The sequence below is a fragment of the Pan troglodytes genome, chromosome 19 (genome assembly GCF_028858775.2).
Source record: "Pan troglodytes isolate AG18354 chromosome 19, NHGRI_mPanTro3-v2.0_pri, whole genome shotgun sequence".
NCBI lineage: Eukaryota > Metazoa > Chordata > Mammalia > Primates > Hominidae > Pan > Pan troglodytes.
Window position 1 is genome coordinate 48527305 of NC_072417.2, and position 17696 is coordinate 48545000.

The following is a 17696-nucleotide window of genomic DNA, read 5'->3' on the forward strand; positions in this document are numbered from 1 at the left end:
TCCTTGTCTTTTTCAGGTACCCCAATCCATCATAGATTCGTTCTCTTTATGTAGTCCCATATTTTTTGATGGTATCATTCATTCCTTTTCATTCTTTTATCTCTATTCTTGTCTGCCTGTCTTATTTCAGAAAGATCGTCTTCAAGCTCTGAGATTCTTTTCTTGGCCTATTCTGCTGTTAATAATTGTGATTTCATTGTGAAGTTCTTGTAGTGTGTTTTTCAGCTCTAACAGGTGAGTTATGTTTTTCTCTAGACCGGCTATTTTGGCTGTCCGCTCCTGTATTGTTTTGTCATCATCGTTAGTTTCTTTGCATTGGGTTACAAGATGCTCCTTTAGGTCATTGAAGTTCACTGTTATTCACATTCTGAAGCCTACTCTGTCATTTCAGCCATCTCAGGCTCAACCCAGTTCTGAGCCCTTGCTGGAGAGGTGTTGAAGGGATACTCTGGCTTTTTGAGTCCTCAGGATTTTGGGGTTATTTCTCATCTCTGTGGGTCTATCTTAAACTTTGACCTTGAGGATGGGGTTTTTGTGGCTTTTTAAGTTGTTATTGTTGTTGTTTCCTGCTTGTTTTTCTTTTAACAGTCTGGCCACTCTTCTGCAGGGCTGCTGCAGTTTGCTGGGGGTTCGCACTATACCCTAGTTGCCTCAGTTTTTCCCATAGCTGGAGGTATCATCAGTGAAGTCTGTGAAACAGCAAAGATGGCTGCCTGCCACTTCCTCTGGAAGCTCCAGCCCAGCAGGGTACTGACCTATTGCTGGCTCGAAAGTGCCTGTAGGAGGTGGCTGGAGACCCCAGTTGGGAGGTCTCCTCCAGTCAGGAGAAATGGGATAAGGGACCTGCTTAAAGAATGATTCTGGCTACTTTTTGGTAGACCAGCTGTGCTGTGTTGGGGATCCCTTCAGTTCCCATTCAGTTTGGGCTGTCCAAAGGCCCACAGGCTGAACTGGCTGAGAAGCTTGAAAGGCCTAGGTGGCAGCCTGCCCCACCCCTCAGGCACTCCATCCCGGGAAGAAATTAGAGCTCTGTTAGCCCCATAGAACATGAGTGACCTACAATTTTGATTTGCCCTTTTACTGGTGATGTTGGCATTGATCACAAACAGTGGTGTCTGCTAGCTTTCTCCTCTGTAATGTTACTTTTTCACCTTGTAATTAATTAGTATTAATATTTTGTGGGGAGGTAATTTGAGACTATGTAGATATCTCTGTTCTTCATCAAACTCAATTTATTCATTTACTTGATTTGATATTTACTTGTGGTTTATTTCATTTAATAGGTTATAATTTGACAATTTTTTTAACAATTTTTTTCTTTTTAGAAGTGTTTTATTTTGACAATTTTAGACTTATAGAAAAATAGTAAGAAAACTACAAAACATTCTTGGATACTATTCCCCAAATGTGAACATTTTACTGTATTTGCTTTATCCTTTCTCCCCCTTTTCCTCTTCTCTTTCTAGGTAAATATAAATGTAGGTGCATAATATAGACTTTTTCTGAATGGTTTATAAGTTGCAGGTATGATGCCTCTTTATTTCTAAATAATTTTATGTGTGTCTCCTAAAAACAAGGCATTATCTTGCATAATTATAGTATAACTATCAAAATCAGGAAATTAAAAATGGTTTACTGTTACTATCTCATCCATAAACCTTATTTTACTTTTTTCAGTTGTCTCAATAATATTTTTTATAGCCAAATAATTTAAGATGGGTGATTTTACAATCCATGATGTTGACTTTCATAATCCATGATGTTGAGAGGTTTCAGCATTTTTACGTTGATTCTTTCTCATCTCTGTGGGCCTATCTACCTTTGATGTTTGAGGTTGCTGACCTTTGGAGGCGGTCGATCTGTGTCAAATTATTCTGTCTTTTTAGTCTCTTTTAGTCCAGGATGATTCCTGAGTCTTTCCTTGATTTTCATGGCATTTATGTGTTTGAAGAGTATGGGCCAGTTTTTTGTGGATTTTCTCTCAGTTTGGGTTCATAGGATGTTTCTTCATGATTCAGTTCAGGTTATACCATTCAGGCAGGAAGGTCACACAAGTGAGGCTGAGTTCTTCCCAATGCAGCATATCTGGAGGCATATGCTGTTACTTGGCTCCATTACTGGCCAGTGTTGACTTTGTTTGAGAATCTACCAGGTCTGTCCATGATAAAGTGACTATCTACCATTTGTTTTTCACCAATGTCTTATGTGAACATAGTTTGAGGCTCTGTAAATATCTGGTTACTCTAAACATCTCACCCACTGGATTTAGCATTTCATTGATTATTTTTGTTGGGTCAATTATTATTATGGTGGTTGCCAAATCATGATTGTCTTCATCTTTCATTCCTTCTACGTGGATAAGTAAAACAAAACAAAACCAACCAACAAATAGGGGAGAAGGGAAAATTTATTGTTTTGCTGTTCAGGTTCCCTCCGCTTTGACCAGTGGTAGCCATTTCAAGCTGAGTTCATGTCTTTTTGAACTGTCCTTATTGTTCTTTGAATACTTCCTTACTTTCTGGCATAAGCTGTTTCAACCATACTTTGTATTTTCTCTGCCCCAGCCCTTGAATCAGCCATTTTCATTTTTTTCCAGAAGCCCTGACTTTCTTTAGGGGACAGTAATTAGAAACCAATATCTGGGCAGTAATTGTGGTAGATACGTATGGCTGTTGTAGTTGTCATTGCTCATAGGCTTCCTCAGTGAACAGAGCAGAAAAATACAGCTAGATGGATAAATATACAAACATACATGCTTATATTCATCGATATTTCTATATTAGAATATACTGAAAACCATGAGTTCTTCCTGGTGATTCTAATTCCAGTTGAATCACACATGGCTCATTTTAGTTTTTTTTTCCCTTTCAGTACTCTTGACCTTTGAACAATGTGGAAGTTAGAGGGGCTGAACCCCACACAGCCGAAAATTTGCCTAAATTTTGACTTCCCTGTAATGTAACTGCTGACTGACCTGATTAACTACTGTTGACCAGAAACCTTACCCATAACAAAGTTGATTAATATATGTGCTGTATATTCTATGTATTATACACTATATTCTTATAAAAGTAAGCTAGAATTGCCTTAGCTATTCCAGCTGTTTTGGGGTTCGATATAAATTTTAAAATAGTTTATCCTAATTCTGTGAAGAATGTCATTGGTAGTTTGGTAGCTGACTTCAAACTATACTGCAAACCCGCAGTAACAGAAATAGCATGGTACTGTTACAACAGCAGACACATATACCAATGGAACAGAATAGAGAGCTAAGAAATAATGCAGCACACCCACAACCATCCAACCTTCAACAACTCCACTTAAAAAAAGCAATGGGGAAAGCAATGGGACTGCTGGGTCAAATGGCAATTCTAAGTTCTTTGAGAAATCGCCAAACTGCTTTCCGCAATGACTAAACAAGTTTAAATTCCCACCAGAAGTGCATAAACGTCCCCTTTTCTCCACAACCTTGCCAGCTTCTGTTAGTTTTTGACCTTTTAATAATAGTCATTCTGACTGGTGTGAGATGGTGTCTCACTGTGGTTTTGATTTGCATTTCTCTAATGATTAGTGAGTTTGAGCATTTTTTTCATAGCCTCGTTGGCCACATGTTATGTCTTCTTTTGAAAAGTATCTGTTCATGTCCTTTGCCCACTTTTGATGGTGTTGTTTGTTTTTTTTCTTGTAAATTTAAGTTCCTTCCAGATGCTGGATATTAGACCTTTGTCAGATGGCTAGGTTGCAAATATTTTCTCCCTTTCTGTGAGCTGTTTACTCTGTTGATAGTTTCTTTTGCCGTAAAGAAGCTCTTTAGTTTAATTAGGTCCCATTTGCCAATTTTTGTTTTTCTTGCAATTACTTTTGGCATCTTTGTCATGAAGATCATTTCCAGGTCCTATGTCCGCAATGGTATTTCCTAGGTTATCGTCCAAGGTTTTAATATGTTTTCATTTTAGATTTAAGTTTTTAATCCTGCCTTTGCCTCCCAAAGTGCTGGGATTACAAGCGTGAGCTACCACACCCAGCGAGGAAGCCAAGTTTAACGTGTGTGCTCCACTCCTCCAACCTGGCCAAAGGGCAGTCATCATCACTGGCCACTACTGACCGCAGCCTTTAGAAACTCCCCTTGAACGTGCTGGGCTGACCTTCCTCTGATCACAGGCAAGGTAACCATACACTCAAGGCCAATGATCCCATCTGCTGTGGGCTGGCTCATGCTCCCAATGCTTACAGAACCTGGGAGGCAGAGGAAAACTCTGCCCATCCCATGGGACGTTACCTGTAAGCTTTGAACGCCAGAATCTTGAGGCCTATCTCTTTCTGGAAGGCTTTGTCTTCCTCTAAACCAGGAAGCTGGAGCAATTCCACCAGATTCTGTACAACAGATGCAACAAGAAAATTCATGAAGAGTAGATCTTAGGTTGAATTTTTCACAGAAGACCTTGTAAGAGCAGACGATGGTGAGAAAAAAAAAGCCCAAGGTCAATACAATGGGGAAAAGCCTGTGAAGTGACCTGGCAGCAGCCACAGCTGCTGTCACCTCCATTCCCCTCTCATCTTGGAAACAGATTTGCCCTTTACAACTCAACTCATAGCTCACCCGCCTTCAGAGACTTCTTGGCCCCTCTTAGCTGGAAGGGATCTGTTCCAGCGCTGAGCTTTTATTTTGCTTAGCATCTACTCAGATGCCTTGACTGTGTGTGTCTCACAGTCCTACTGACTGACAAACTCCCTGGGGGCCGAGATGGCATGGATTCGGGTCTCAGATGCTCTATGGCACCTGGGAGCATCTTACACAGGTGAAGTGCTCAGTGATGATCTGGGGTCACTATTCTCTGCAGATCAGCATGTCTGAGAGGTAGGGGCTCACAGCCTGTGGAACTGGTGTAAGACCTTTGTCTTTTCCCGGCTACTAATAGGTCCTGCTTGTCACAGCCCTTCCATGATACAAAGTTAAGTCATTTTGTGTCTGACACAGGCAAAGGGAAACGACAGACCCTTGCCTTCCCGGTCCTCAAGGGTCAGCTGTAAGATGATGTCATAAAGCCGGATCAGGTCCTGGGGCCGGGGGAAGCACTTGCTGTCATCCTCTGGCTGCTGCTGCAGCAGAGCCCTCTGCAGACCTTTGGCCATGCTCTCATTACGCTTGATTGCCATTGACAGCTTGATGTAAGTCAGGTAGGTGGAATGCACCACACGTCAGCTCAAGTTATACTCAGAGAAGCAGAGGAACTGGGAGGACTGGACTACAAGTTGGGGCTGACCCAGAGGAAGTGGGGGGGTGAGATGGGGCAAGGCCACAGCAGGGCCATTTGTCCTGGGCTTCAAGGGACCCTGTAATCCCAACTACTTGGCACGCTGAAGCAGGAGAATCACTTGAATCCGGGAGGTGGAGGTTTCAGTGAGCCGAGATAGTGCCACTTCACTGCAGCCTGGGCGACAAGAGTGAAACTCCGTCTCAAAGAAAACTAAAATAGGCTGGGTGCAGTGACTCACGCCTGTAATCCCAGCACTTTGGGAGGCCGAGATGGGTGGATCACCTGAGGCTGGGAGTTCAAGACCAGCCTGACCAACATGGAGAAACCCCATCTCTATAAAAATACAAAATTAGCTGGGCATGGTGGCTCATGCCTCTAATCCCAGCTACTCAGGAGGCTGAGGCAGGAGAATTGCTTGAACCTGAGAGGCGGAGGTTGTAGTGAGCTGGGATTGCTCCATTGCACTCCAGCCTGGGCAACAAGAGCGAACCTCTGTCTCAAAAAATAAATAAATAAATAAAATAAATACATAAAATAAATAAATACATAAATAAAATAGATACGTATTTATGCAAACCATAGAAAAATGTTTGGCAACCATCAGAAGATACCTGACAATGTGAAATAGTTTTATTACAACTGGCCTGACCTTCAAAGGCCTTCACAGCTCCTGCCTTCATGCTACCGTCTACTATGTTCCTCGTGCACCTTCCAGTCAGCACAAACAGGCTGCACTGCCTCCGAAACACATCACTTGAATCCTACCTCTGCTCCTTTGTCCATCTGAATCACCCTCTCCACATTTCTGACCCTGTAATCCTCATCTCACTTCATGAGGCAGTTCGCTTCTCTTTTGCATTTAGCTTTCCCCGGGGTACACTGTCAATAGCCTACTGTCTGATGTCATCAGACAGTACTTCATCAGAGGCAATTATGTCCACAGAGCTTTTGGCTAATTACTGTGACTCCTCTTTACATGTGTGCATATGCATATCATCTTTCCCTAATGAGACTGGAAATCATGATTCATTCCCTGGAGCAGTGGTTTCCATAAATGACCAACCCACAGACCAGTGCAAACTGGCTGCAAAAGAGCTTCCTCTGAGGAACTTATTAGAATGGAGATTCTTTGACTGCATGGGATAGGAGGATCTCATAAATCTGGGTGTAATAGGCACAGAACGTTAGGTGTAATATGGGCGGGACTCTGGACTCAGCATATCCAACAAGCTGCTGGCTGATTCCGATGATGCCGATGAATTGCCAGGTTGGGAACTGCTGCCCCCAGAGAACCTAGCAGAGAGCTCTGTACGTGGTAGGTGCTCACTCCCCTATTGTTTGGGTGTATGCCTCCTGATAATGAACTTGATCGTAACATTATTGTTGTATTATGCCTGTATTGTTTCCTTAAGTGAAGGAAGAATGCTTTTGAGTACCTAATAGGTGGCAAGCTCTGTGCCTACTTACATACATGAACTATTCCTTTTAATAACCTTTGGAGATAAAGTGGCATTTCCATTGGGCATTAGAAATCTGAAGACTTTCGTTTACAGCTGTTGCAACAGCAGAACTAGAATTCGACCTCCGACATTTCTGCTCACCAGAGGGCATGAACTGCTGGTTTGTACCTGGCTTGCAGATACCTTCTTTGGGCAGCACAATGTTCAAAATTAAAAAAACTACCAACACTTCTAAACTGGATACTTTGTATCAATATCTGGGTTTCTGGCTTCTCTTCATGGGAAAAAAACAAACAAACAAAAAGGTTTGGTGAACACTGGGGCCCACATTCCTGCCGGGCAACAGTCACATGGAGACTTTAGATGGGCACGTGCCCAGAACACACTAGAGTCCCCATCGCTCCCCATTCTCTTACATTCTATTCCCAACTAGGTTCTTATAGGCCTGGGTTTGTGCCTGTTGCACACTTATCTACTCTCTTGCTTCCCACTGGTCAGGAAGTCTGGCAAACTTAAAAGGCCTCTTTTTGTTGCTCTCTCCTGTATGGATCTCTCATCATAGAGGTGTGTGCATTTCTGACTTTGTGATTTCAATACTAAGGAAGCTGTCGGCACATTATCAAGGAAAACGGGCATCGCTGCTCCCCAACGTACACATTCTGGTGTGCCCCAGTAAAATTCTATATTCAGCCTCCAAACTAGCTGGGAAAAATGTGGCAAATCATCTACTTGCTCCAATTCAATGGTGTTTAGAAGTAAGAAGTCACTGTGAGCAGTGCCACCAAGTGGTGGAGAGACTCCATGCAGAATCGCCACCTTCAGCCAGAGAGGCTGGGAGGCCGAAGACCTCTCTCAATGCACAGGGCCATTCAGAAACTACAAACAAAATGCTTGCTCATCTCCCTAGGCCACTCCTTCCGAGGCTTTTTGAGACAAGGTCTCACTGTCATCCAGGCCGGAGTGCAGTGGCACAATCAAGGCTCACTGCAACCTCAACCTTCTGGGTTCAAGCGATCCTCCCACTTCAGCCTTTCGAGTAGCTGGGGTGACTACAGGCATGGGCCACCACACCCAGCTGATTTTTTTTTTCTTTTTAGTAGAGATGAGGTCTCGCCATATTGCTCAGACTGGTCTTGAACCAACACATTTTTAGCTTTTTAAAAGACAGCCTTGGCCAGCCATGGCAGCTCACGCTTGTAATCACTGCACTTGCGGAAGCTGAGGTGGGCAGATAGCTTGAGCCGAGGAGTTCAAGACCAGCCTGGGCAACATGGTGAAACCCCATCTCTACAAAAAATACAAAAATTAGCTGGGTGTGATGGTGCACATCTGTGGTCCCAGCTACTGGGGAGGCTGAGGTGGGAGGATTGCTTGAGCCTGGGAGGTCGAGGCTGCAGTGAGCTGTGATTACCTCACTGCATTCCGGCCTGGGGAACAGAGAACCCTGTCTCTATTTAAAAAAAAAAAAGAAAGAAAGAAACCTAAAAGCAGACTGGCACTTAAAAGAGTTGTGCTTCATTTTTTGACTTTCTGTATTAATTTTGTTTGTTCCTTTCCTTAAACAAGCTGCCACTGCTGCTGATTCAACATGTTTCATTTTATACTTCTTTTTTTTTTTTTTTGAGAGACAGAGTTTCGCTCTTGTTGCCCAGGCTGCAGTGCAATGGCGTCATCTCGGCTCACTGCAACCTCTGCCTCCCGGGTTCAAGCAATTCTTCTGCCTCAGCCTCCCAAGTAGCTGGGTTTACAGGCATGCACCACCACACCCGGCTATTTTGTATTTTTAGTAGAGACGGGGTTTCTCCATGTTGGTCAGGCTGGTCTGGAACTCTCAACCTTAGGTGATCTGCCTGCCTTAGCCTTCCAAAGTGCTGGGATTACAGGTGTAAGCCACTGAGCCTGGCCCATTTTATACATTTTTAATGTGTATTCTTGTTTTTGGAAAATGTGACCAGAGGACTATTAAACTCTTTTAGCATCAGTATAGCAAGGAGGTAAAAAAACAAACAACAAAACAAACAAAAAAAAACCCTTTTTGTAAAATAGGATTGAGTATCGTTGGATTGAGCACTTACCAAGCAACTGTGCCAGGCATTGGTGTCCTTCATTTAATTCTTACAAGCCTGAGTGTTCGGTATTTTAATTTTATAGGTGAACAAATAGAAGCTGAGGGTGAAGGACCTACAGCTGTCACCTTCATCTCTTCTCAACACTGCCAACTGTCCCCTTGGATCTCCCAGACAGACAACAAGGGACATCTCTGGTTTCTCGGTGCCTCCTAGAAACCTCGGGTCATTTCAAGGCATTATGCAAATGAGAAGCTTTCCTTCTCTTCACCTCATCTCCTGATCTGCACAAAAGTGACTGTAGGACCCAGTGTTGGTACCGATGTAGGCACCAATCCTCAGTTTACCACCTGCTCTCTACTTGCTTCCCTGCCATAACTTTCTAAAAGGGATGTGAGCCATGTTTAAAGTCACCTGGTCACTGGAGGGATCTTGTTCTACCCCCTGTAGTAGTACCTCTGTAGGGTAGTACCCACTGTAGGGATCTTGTTCTACATCAGTGGTTGCCAACTTTTTGGCACCAGGGACTGGTGTTGTGGAAGACAATTTTCCACGGACTGGGGGGCTGGGGAGAATGGTTTCAGGATCAAACTGTTCCACCTCAAATCATCAGGCATTAGATTCTCATAAGGAGGGCACAACCTAGATTGCTAGCATGCCCAGTTCGCAATAGGGTTCGTTCTCCTGCGAGAATGGCATGCCGCTGCTGATCTAACAGGAGGCAGAGCTCAGGTGGTAATGGGAGCAAGGGGGAGTGGCTATAAATACAGCTCACCGCTCACCTGCTGCTGTGCAGCCCGGTTCCTAACAGGCCATGGACGGTACTGGTCTGTAGCCCAGGAGTTGGGGAATCCTGCTCTACAGAGTTTCCAACCTCAGAGATGAAGCATCCCCTCTGTAAGTCAGAAAGAAATTATTCAAGTAGGAGAATTAAAACAGGATCACAGAGAGGGAGGCTGAAGAATTTGACATTCTGTGTTGTTTACTTGTATGAGGAAAAACAGCACATAGAGGCATCCACAGTATTTAATTTGTTTGGATAACAGTTACGGATAAACAGGTACACCCCATATACAATTACCAATACTTTTTATACCGTTCATATTTCAGTACATCAACACTATTTTATTTACACTCTATTTATATACATTAACATCTTTCTAAAGTCAGTGCATTGTCAACATGTTTTATACAGTAATTTACAAGGTGAATGTAGTTAATAGTTAATTTAATAAATTTTCTGCTAGTTCATGAATTAAAAAAATTAATTACAACCAGTATAACAAACAGATCAAACAACATTAGTAGATTGTGCTACCTGCTTAAATAAAACATCTGTAAAGAAATTATTTAAAGTCTTCCACTTTTTAACGGGACATGTACACGTAGGAATGGACCGATTTTATATACTGAAAATCTTGAAACTATAAAGTATGCATTTTTTCTGAGTTTATTACATTAGATAATTTAGGCCACTCCTACCTATTTGCAATTATATTTTTTCTGAAAAGGATTTCAATTTAGGTAGCCATTTAAGATAACCTTTCCAAATGCTCTGAGAACTAGATATTAATGGTTACTGGCCTCAGATATCAGAACACAAATGCTTAGTTACACTGGTAATTACTACCTATGAGGAAGAAAGTGTAGTGGAATCTGACAATTAATGAGAATCAACTTGCAGGGTCTAAATGAATAAACAAAGACCAAAAATAAGGTGAAACATTTCCTTCAAGTATATATTAAAAAACTACACCAAAAAAATTCTACCTGAACTAAATAATATTTATACTTTTGTTCCAGTCTTGAATAATTAGAGGAAAAAATGAAGTAAACAAAGAAACATAACTTTCAATGACTACTGTAAAATTTTAAAAAAAGACAAATATCAAAATAAAAATTAGTGGACGTGCAAACAAAGCAAAACTAAAGTTGACTTCCTAAAACCACCAATTTCATTAAATATACTTATGAACTCCTAATGTCTGGGATGTGTTTTGTTTGTAATTTATAGCCCTTGGAGCCATCAAATACACACAAGCAAGTTCATTTGCATGTGTTCTCTCTTTTTTAAAGTGCAAAATAAACACGGAAAAGAACAACCACTAATTGTGAAACGTGATCTAGCTCCGATGCCGCTTACCTTCCCAGAAGCTCTTGTTGCAACATGTGCATGTGAAGATGGTGCAAATATTGGCAACTGCTCCCCTTCCCTCAGCATGGGCGGGGCCGGGGGTGCAGAATACATTTCTGAGGATACTTGAAGTATCCTAAATGTAAGATGCCTCCACTGGGAGGGCCATGGTAGCTGGATTTCCCAGGATGTTTTTCTTTCTACTGGGTCTCCCTCTGGGTGGAAGGCACATAGCTCTTAAGAGAGCCTCCCTTTCAGACTGACCACTCTATGCCCCTGCCACCAATGACTGGTTGTATCTCAAACATAAACACAACGGCAAAAACAAAAAGCAAGAAAGACAAAGAAAGGGTATGGAAACTTTAAAAAATAAATGGAAAAATCCTCGCCCATGCCGTAAGAATCATTTGCACACCTTCATGATCTTGCTTTCTCCATCTTGTCAACAGAATGGAATAAAACTTAAGGAAAAAGGAGGTAGCATATCATGTCATCCCTAGACAACATTATAATTTTTTGTTTTTTACTTTGACTCCAAGGAAATCTTTAATATTTGTTATGATTATTGATAAACTCTATACTGACTACATATTTGTTCATATCTGGACAAGCACAATTGAGTTCTTATTTGGTCCCAGGTGGCTGGTGCCAAACTTTTTGTTTACAGGCTAATGGTGGGATCTGCCTGAAAGTTCTCTATCAGACAACTTGCATGAGACTTCAAAATAAAACTACTACTACTCTTAAAGTTAACTATTTTAATTAGAATTTGTATTCTAACAGGATAAAATAACTACATTTAGCTTGCCTCTCAGTGACACTTTTGCCAAGTATCAGCTACAAGGAGTCATCTCCCTCCCCACCAAGCTGTCTAGCAGCCAGAATGGTAGCTTTGCTGTAACACACAGTACTTTTTGTAATCAGACTCAAAGTCTTCATCCATACTGCTTGTGTCTGCCATCTTTTTGCCATCAATCTTTGGCAGAAATTGTGCATAGTCTATCCTCTGCTGCTCATAGAAAAGAATGTAGGCAGAGTCGGTGTCAATTTCATCAGGGTGACATTCCTGAAAGGGCAAGAAAAACTTTTAACAAAAACCGTCACTATTATGGCTCTAAATCCTTGCCAGGAAAGGGAAGACCAACCCTCTGTAATTACTAAACCTGATTGCTTCCAATAAGCTCACTAGTTTGGCTGTCTCACACCTGCCCCTTTAAAATGAGCCCCATTATTTCCAATGTTTGCTTTGGAGAAAATATTTTGACCATAGACAAGTCAAAACAGAATGACCTAAAACCCCATCAAATTCTATGTATTTATTTTTATTTATTTACTTTTTTGAGATGGAGTCTCTGTCTGTCACCAGGCTGGTGTGCACTGGTGTGATCTCAGCTCACTGCAACCTCTGCCTCCTGGGTTCAAGCGATTCTCCTGCCTCAGCCTCCCGAGTAGCTGGGACTACAGGCATGTGCCACCACGCCTGGCTAATGTTTTGTATTTTTAGTAGAGACAGGGTTTCACCATATTAGGCAGGATGATCTCAATCTCCTGACCTCATGATCCACCCTCCTTGGCCTCCCAAAGTGCTGGGATTACAGTCGTGAGCCACCGCGCTTGGCCCAACCCCATCAAATTCTAACAGTCTAGAAGATAGGAGCTTTTTGCATTAACTCCTTTTTTTTTTTTTTTTTTTTTTTTTGAGACAGAGTCTTGCTCTGTTGCCCAGGCTGGAGTGCAGTGGTGCAGTCTTGGCTCACTGCAACCTCCACCTCCCAGGTTCAAGCTGTTCTCCTGCCTCAGCCTCCCGAGTAGCTGGGATTACAGGCATGTGCCAACATGCCCAACTAATTTCTGTATTTTTAGCAGAGATGGGGTTTCACCATGTTGGCCAGTCTGGTCTCGAACTCCTGACATCAAGTGATCCACCTCCTAAGCCTGCCTCAGCCTCCCAAAGTGCTGGGATTACAGGCATGAGCCACTGCGCCCGGTCAACTAACTCTTTATTTTTCCTCACTACTCATGTTTTCATTCCCTACTCTGCATATCACTTTTGTTCCTTTAATACTGACAGCATCTATGTATTGATTCTAACAGGAATATCTATTTCCTATTCAAGAGATAGTCCATTATTTCAACAAATGTTCCCCAGTTCTGTCGATATTCTGTTTCTAACTTTCATTCAAAGATTGAGAATGCTTACCTCACAAATGCTGTCATTGTAACAGTACCACTTGCAGTTTGGGTTTTTAGCATAAGCGACGTAATGGCCCCCACTCAGAATTCCTGAATGGCACTGTAAGAGATAAGAGAGTGGAGGTATGTTCGTAGTTAACTGTACTATGGCCAGGGTATAGCACTAGGATCTGAGCAGGAGAACAGTGATCATGTAAATGGTCAGTAGGTGAGAAAATATTTTAGAACCCTCTAACTTTCTCTAAAACCAAAATAAGCAAAAAGCAAAATACAAAAGTCATAAGCTCCAAGTCTTGCGTGGATAAACAATCATTTTATAATGTAATTACTATTACTATTATTATTTTGAGACAGGGGCTTGCTCTATCACCCAGGCTGGGGTGCAGTCGAGTGATCACAACTCTCTAAAGACTTGGCCCCCTGGGCTCAGGTGATCCTTCTGCCTCAGCCTTCCAAGTAGCTGGGACCACAGGCAATGCCACCATACCTCACTCCATTTTAAAATTATTTGTAGAGATGGGGCCCAGGCTGGTCTCAAACTCCTGGGCTCAAGCGATCCTCCTGCCTCAGCCTTCTAAAGTGCTGGGATTACAGGTGTGAGCCACCACACCTGGGCAGGCCCAGATTTCTATGTTAACTTTGTCTATCACTAAGCTCAATGCTAGGAAATAAGCAGGACCTGAAAAATACTTGCTGATGAATACATGAAGACAAGTGAACAAAACACAGACCACTCTCTGAAAACTGTACAATAAACCACTTATTGAAATTGCATATAGATTATAAATAGGCTTAATATGAGTGTCTTCTCTTTGGTCATCAGTGCTGTCTTCTTCACTGTGGTTTCCAAGCTGACCATTGCTGTAGCCATTGCCATATGCTTCATGCTCATAAAGGAATCCATTGGCCAAAGCTACCTCGTGGTCCTGAGGAGTGACCAGCTCTGGTTTGCTGCCCCCCCACATATGCCCTCAGCTCAAGGCGTCAGCCAGCTCACAGATCTGCCCAGCCCCATTCTCTTTGCTGGCATCCAAGTTCTTCTTACTACTTGACAGCTTATTTTTGCTGCCAATATGGGGCAGCCGGAGCCTCTCTTTGCTCCTCCCCAAAGTCCGTGGGCTGCTATTAGGGCTGCTGTTTTTGCTGGAGGGACAGCTGGTTCCACTTTTTCTTGATGAAGAAGGAGAACCTGTGAACAGGACAGAAGAAAAGATTCACAAATCCAAATGCCACAAAGTAAGCCAGCCCCAAATGCTAACTCTGGGGTTAGCTTCACAACTGTACACACAAAGGTAAAGACAGGGGAGTCGTGACTGGCTACCCTTTAGTTCCTATTATGTGGCCAGTAAATTACATTTTTGTCTTCTTCAATGCCAAGTCCCTATAAGCAACAATGTCCTGAAAATGTAAAGTACATTATAGAGACTCAGAAAATAGCAGAAAGATGATTTATGTCAGATTCAGTTGAAAAAAATCTAACTATTAGTGTAAGGAGTTTTCCAAATACATATTCCTCTCCTTTGTAAAATTAGACCAAAAATGTGACCACCATTTACTGAGTACTTCCTATTTTTAGGCATGGTACTGGGAATTTCTTGCTGTCCATTGTTACCTCTATGTCTCACAAAAATCCTGTAAGGCTTTAAACTTTTTGGTTATAGCCTCTTACCCCTACCCCCTTTTATACCTTTAAAAATTATTGAGAACCTTTAGAACTTTTATGTGAATTTTATCTATCAATATTTCCTGTATTAGAAACTAAAACTGAGGCATGAAAAAGTACAACACATTAGCACAGATCTTCACTGTCAAAGTGACGATATTATTCCACGTCATGTTGTCTCTTACACCATTGTACATCTGTGAGAGAATAAAAGTGAAAAGGCACATATTGTCTTAGTATTTTTATGAAAATAGTTTTGGGCCAGGCACAGTGGCTCACACCTGTAATCCCAGCACTTTAGGAGGCCGAAGCAGGAGGTTCACTTGGGTGCAGGAGTTCGAGCCCAGCCTGGGAAACATGGCGAAGCACCATCTCTACAAAAAATACAAAAATTAGCCAGGTGCAGTGGTGCGTGCCTGTAGTCCCAGCTACTCAGGAGGCTGAGGTGGGAGGATTGATTGACTCCAGGAGGTCGAGGCTGCAGTGAGCTGTGATCTGTGTTGCACCACTGCACTCCAGCCTGGGTGACAGAGTGAGACCCTGTCTCAAAAAAATAAAAAATAAAATAAATAAATAAATAAAGATTTTTGATCCTCTAGACCCCCTGAAAGATGGGGAACCTCACAACTTTCACTATAAGGGGACAAGACAGCAGCTACCATTCCTGTTTACCATACATCAGGCACTGTGTGAAGTGCTTTACTCTCCATGTGTCAAACTCTCAACTCTGTAAACCTGGCATTATCTCCATTTTACAGATGAGAAAATAGATTCAGGGAGGCTGAATCTCTTGATAAAACTTACATAGCTCAAATACAGATAGGTCTGATTCCAGATAGGTTCCTTCCACCCAACCAACCTGATGTTCCAGATCAGAAGACAGAGAAACATATGTAGCCTAGAGGAGTCCCAAGAAAGCAACTGCATAAGGCCCCCAGGCCTCACCTTTTGGGCTGCTGCTGATGTTAGCGCTGAGTGAGGATGGGCTTTTGCTCAGGAGCATGTCCTCTTCCCCAGCCAAACTCTGCACATCCGCTTTCTTCACCTCTCTTGCCAGAATCCTGGGCTTGGAGAGCTCATCCCCCTGGGGTGTGAGTGGTTGATGCTGGCAGAGAGCCGGGTCTCGTGGTACCAAAAAAGCACTCGGATCAAAACTTTCCCAAGGAAATTTGACAATTTTCTGTGATTTTATCCACTGATCATTTACAAATTGAAATCGCTTAAGGTGAATAATCTGGAGAAGAAAAGGTAGAAAACATCGCATTAAAGCGTTCTGAAGATACAAAATTTACATGGAAAAAACAAGTCAAATACATGTGAATGTTTGGGAATATATAACAGAACATTTGCTCTTCATTATTTTTTAAATACTTCAAAAATGTGGTTTCCTAAAGGCCTCTACACAGGCCCCAGTGCACTGGTGTGCTTGTGCAGACACTCAACTCAGCAGTGTGGCACAGCCACGTGACTGCGCAGTGGGTACTGCCTCCAGGCTCAGTTGCTCTTCTAGAGTCCACAAAGGGCTAGCCTGAGCTTCCACTCTCCACAGAGCCAGAAGTTCACCCTCTCCTGAAGTTCAAATTCACCACGTTGTACCCCTTGTGGCAGTTCTCACATCACACTGAATTGCAGTTACTGGGCTACATGACCGCTCTGCTTGTTTTATTTGATGATTATATGAAAATATATACTTGTTAAAATTCATCAAACTGGATATTAAAAATATATGCTTTTAATTGTATGTTAATTATACCTCAATTTTTTTAAAAAGGTCTCCCCCTTGGCCAGGCATGGTGGCTCACACCTGTAATCCCCACACTTTGGGAGGCCGAGGTGGGTGGATCACGAGGTCAGGAGATCGAGACCATCCTGGCTAACACAGTGAATCCTCATCTCTACTAAAAAAATAAATAAAAAACACACAAAAAATTAGTCAGGCGTGGTGGTAGGCGCCTGTAGTCCCAGCTACTTGGGAGGCTAAGGCAGGAGAATGGTGTGAACCTGGGAGGTGGGGCTTGCAGTGAACTGAGATCTTGCCACTGCACTCCAGCCTGGGCGACAGAGCGAGATTCCATCTCAAAAAAAAAAAAAAAGGTCTCCCCCTCCTCCCCAGCCACCTTGTCCCCAAGCCTGCCCCTTCCCTCTAGTTCCTATCTGTGGAGTTAGCTGACAACCAGTGTTATTAATTTCTTGTGCATCATTCCCTGGGAAGCTGTTCTGGTCTAAGAAAAACCTACATTCAGCTTCACAGAGTAGTGTGACAGAGACATGATTAGAATAAGAAAATACGGCTGGGTATGGTGGCTCATGCCTGTAATTCCAGCACTTTGGGAGGCCAAGGTGGGCGGATCACCTGAGGTCAGGAATTCGAGACCAGCCTGGCCAACATGGTGAAACCCCATCTCTACTAAAAGTACAAAAATTAGCCAGGTGGTAGTGGTGCATGCCTGTAATCTCAGCTACTCAGGAGACTGAGGCAAGAGAATCACTTGAGCCCAAGAGGTGGATGTTGCGGTGAGCTGAGATTACAACACTGCACTACAGCCTGGGTGACACAGTGAGACCCTGTCTCCAAAAAAAAAAAAAGAAAAAAGAAAGAAAATACATATAAATATCTGATTAAAATAGGCCAGTACCTTACAGTTACACTGACCTTAATGAATAGGAAGATTTGTCACTTCAAACTCTCCTGACAAACAAAAGGACAGTCTCCTAATCCATGAAGGGAGAAGGCAGAAGTAAATTAAATCTAAAAGAACACACAGGCCCTAGTGCACTGGTGTGCTTGTGCACACACTCAACTCAGCAGCGTGCCACAGCCACATGACTATGTGCAGTGGGTGTTGGGGGCTCCGGGCTCAGTTGCTCTTCTAGAGTCCACAAAGGGCTAGCCTGAGCTTCCTCTCTCCACAGAGCCAGAAG

The 17696-nt window shown here is 42.7% G+C and overlaps 3 protein-coding genes and 1 pseudogene across 4 annotated transcripts in view; 2 read left to right on the plus strand and 2 right to left on the minus strand.

The window, feature by feature from the left end:
* LOC749677 (coiled-coil domain-containing protein 144A) overlaps positions 1 to 17696 on the plus strand; it is an 88209-nt gene that overhangs the window by 66698 nt on the left and 3815 nt on the right. The window contains exons 12-15 of one of the 2 annotated variants that reach the window (XM_054670296.2): positions 131 to 234; positions 3992 to 4166; positions 4979 to 5178; positions 8870 to 10980. The gene's annotated coding sequence lies outside the window, so the exon portion shown is untranslated. Of the gene's footprint in view, positions 1 to 130; positions 235 to 3991; positions 4167 to 4978; positions 5179 to 8869 lie in introns of both variants that reach the window. The other variant, XM_063798861.1, reaches the window with a different exon arrangement.
* The window catches only part of LOC129137576 (protein FAM106A-like), a 16193-nt gene continuing 3815 nt past the window's right edge, over positions 5319 to 17696 (plus strand). Inside the window, exon 1 of the mRNA XM_063798870.1 lies at positions 5319 to 17696. This exon is cut by the window's right edge and continues 3815 nt beyond it. Coding sequence (XP_063654940.1) covers positions 5937 to 6404 — 468 coding nt within the window. The 5' untranslated portion in view covers positions 5319 to 5936 and the 3' untranslated portion in view covers positions 6405 to 17696.
* LOC134808876 (ubiquitin carboxyl-terminal hydrolase 6-like) lies at positions 9749 to 13879 on the minus strand. The gene is made up of 3 exons (XM_063798871.1): positions 13791 to 13879; positions 13119 to 13211; positions 9749 to 11984 (listed from the first exon to the last, which is right to left on the minus strand). The coding sequence occupies exons 1-3, from the start codon at positions 13815 to 13817 to the stop codon at positions 11790 to 11792; spliced, it is 315 nt and encodes a 104-aa protein (XP_063654941.1). The 5' UTR covers positions 13818 to 13879; the 3' UTR covers positions 9749 to 11789.
* The window catches only part of LOC129137577 (ubiquitin carboxyl-terminal hydrolase 6-like), a 4011-nt pseudogene continuing 397 nt past the window's right edge, over positions 14083 to 17696 (minus strand).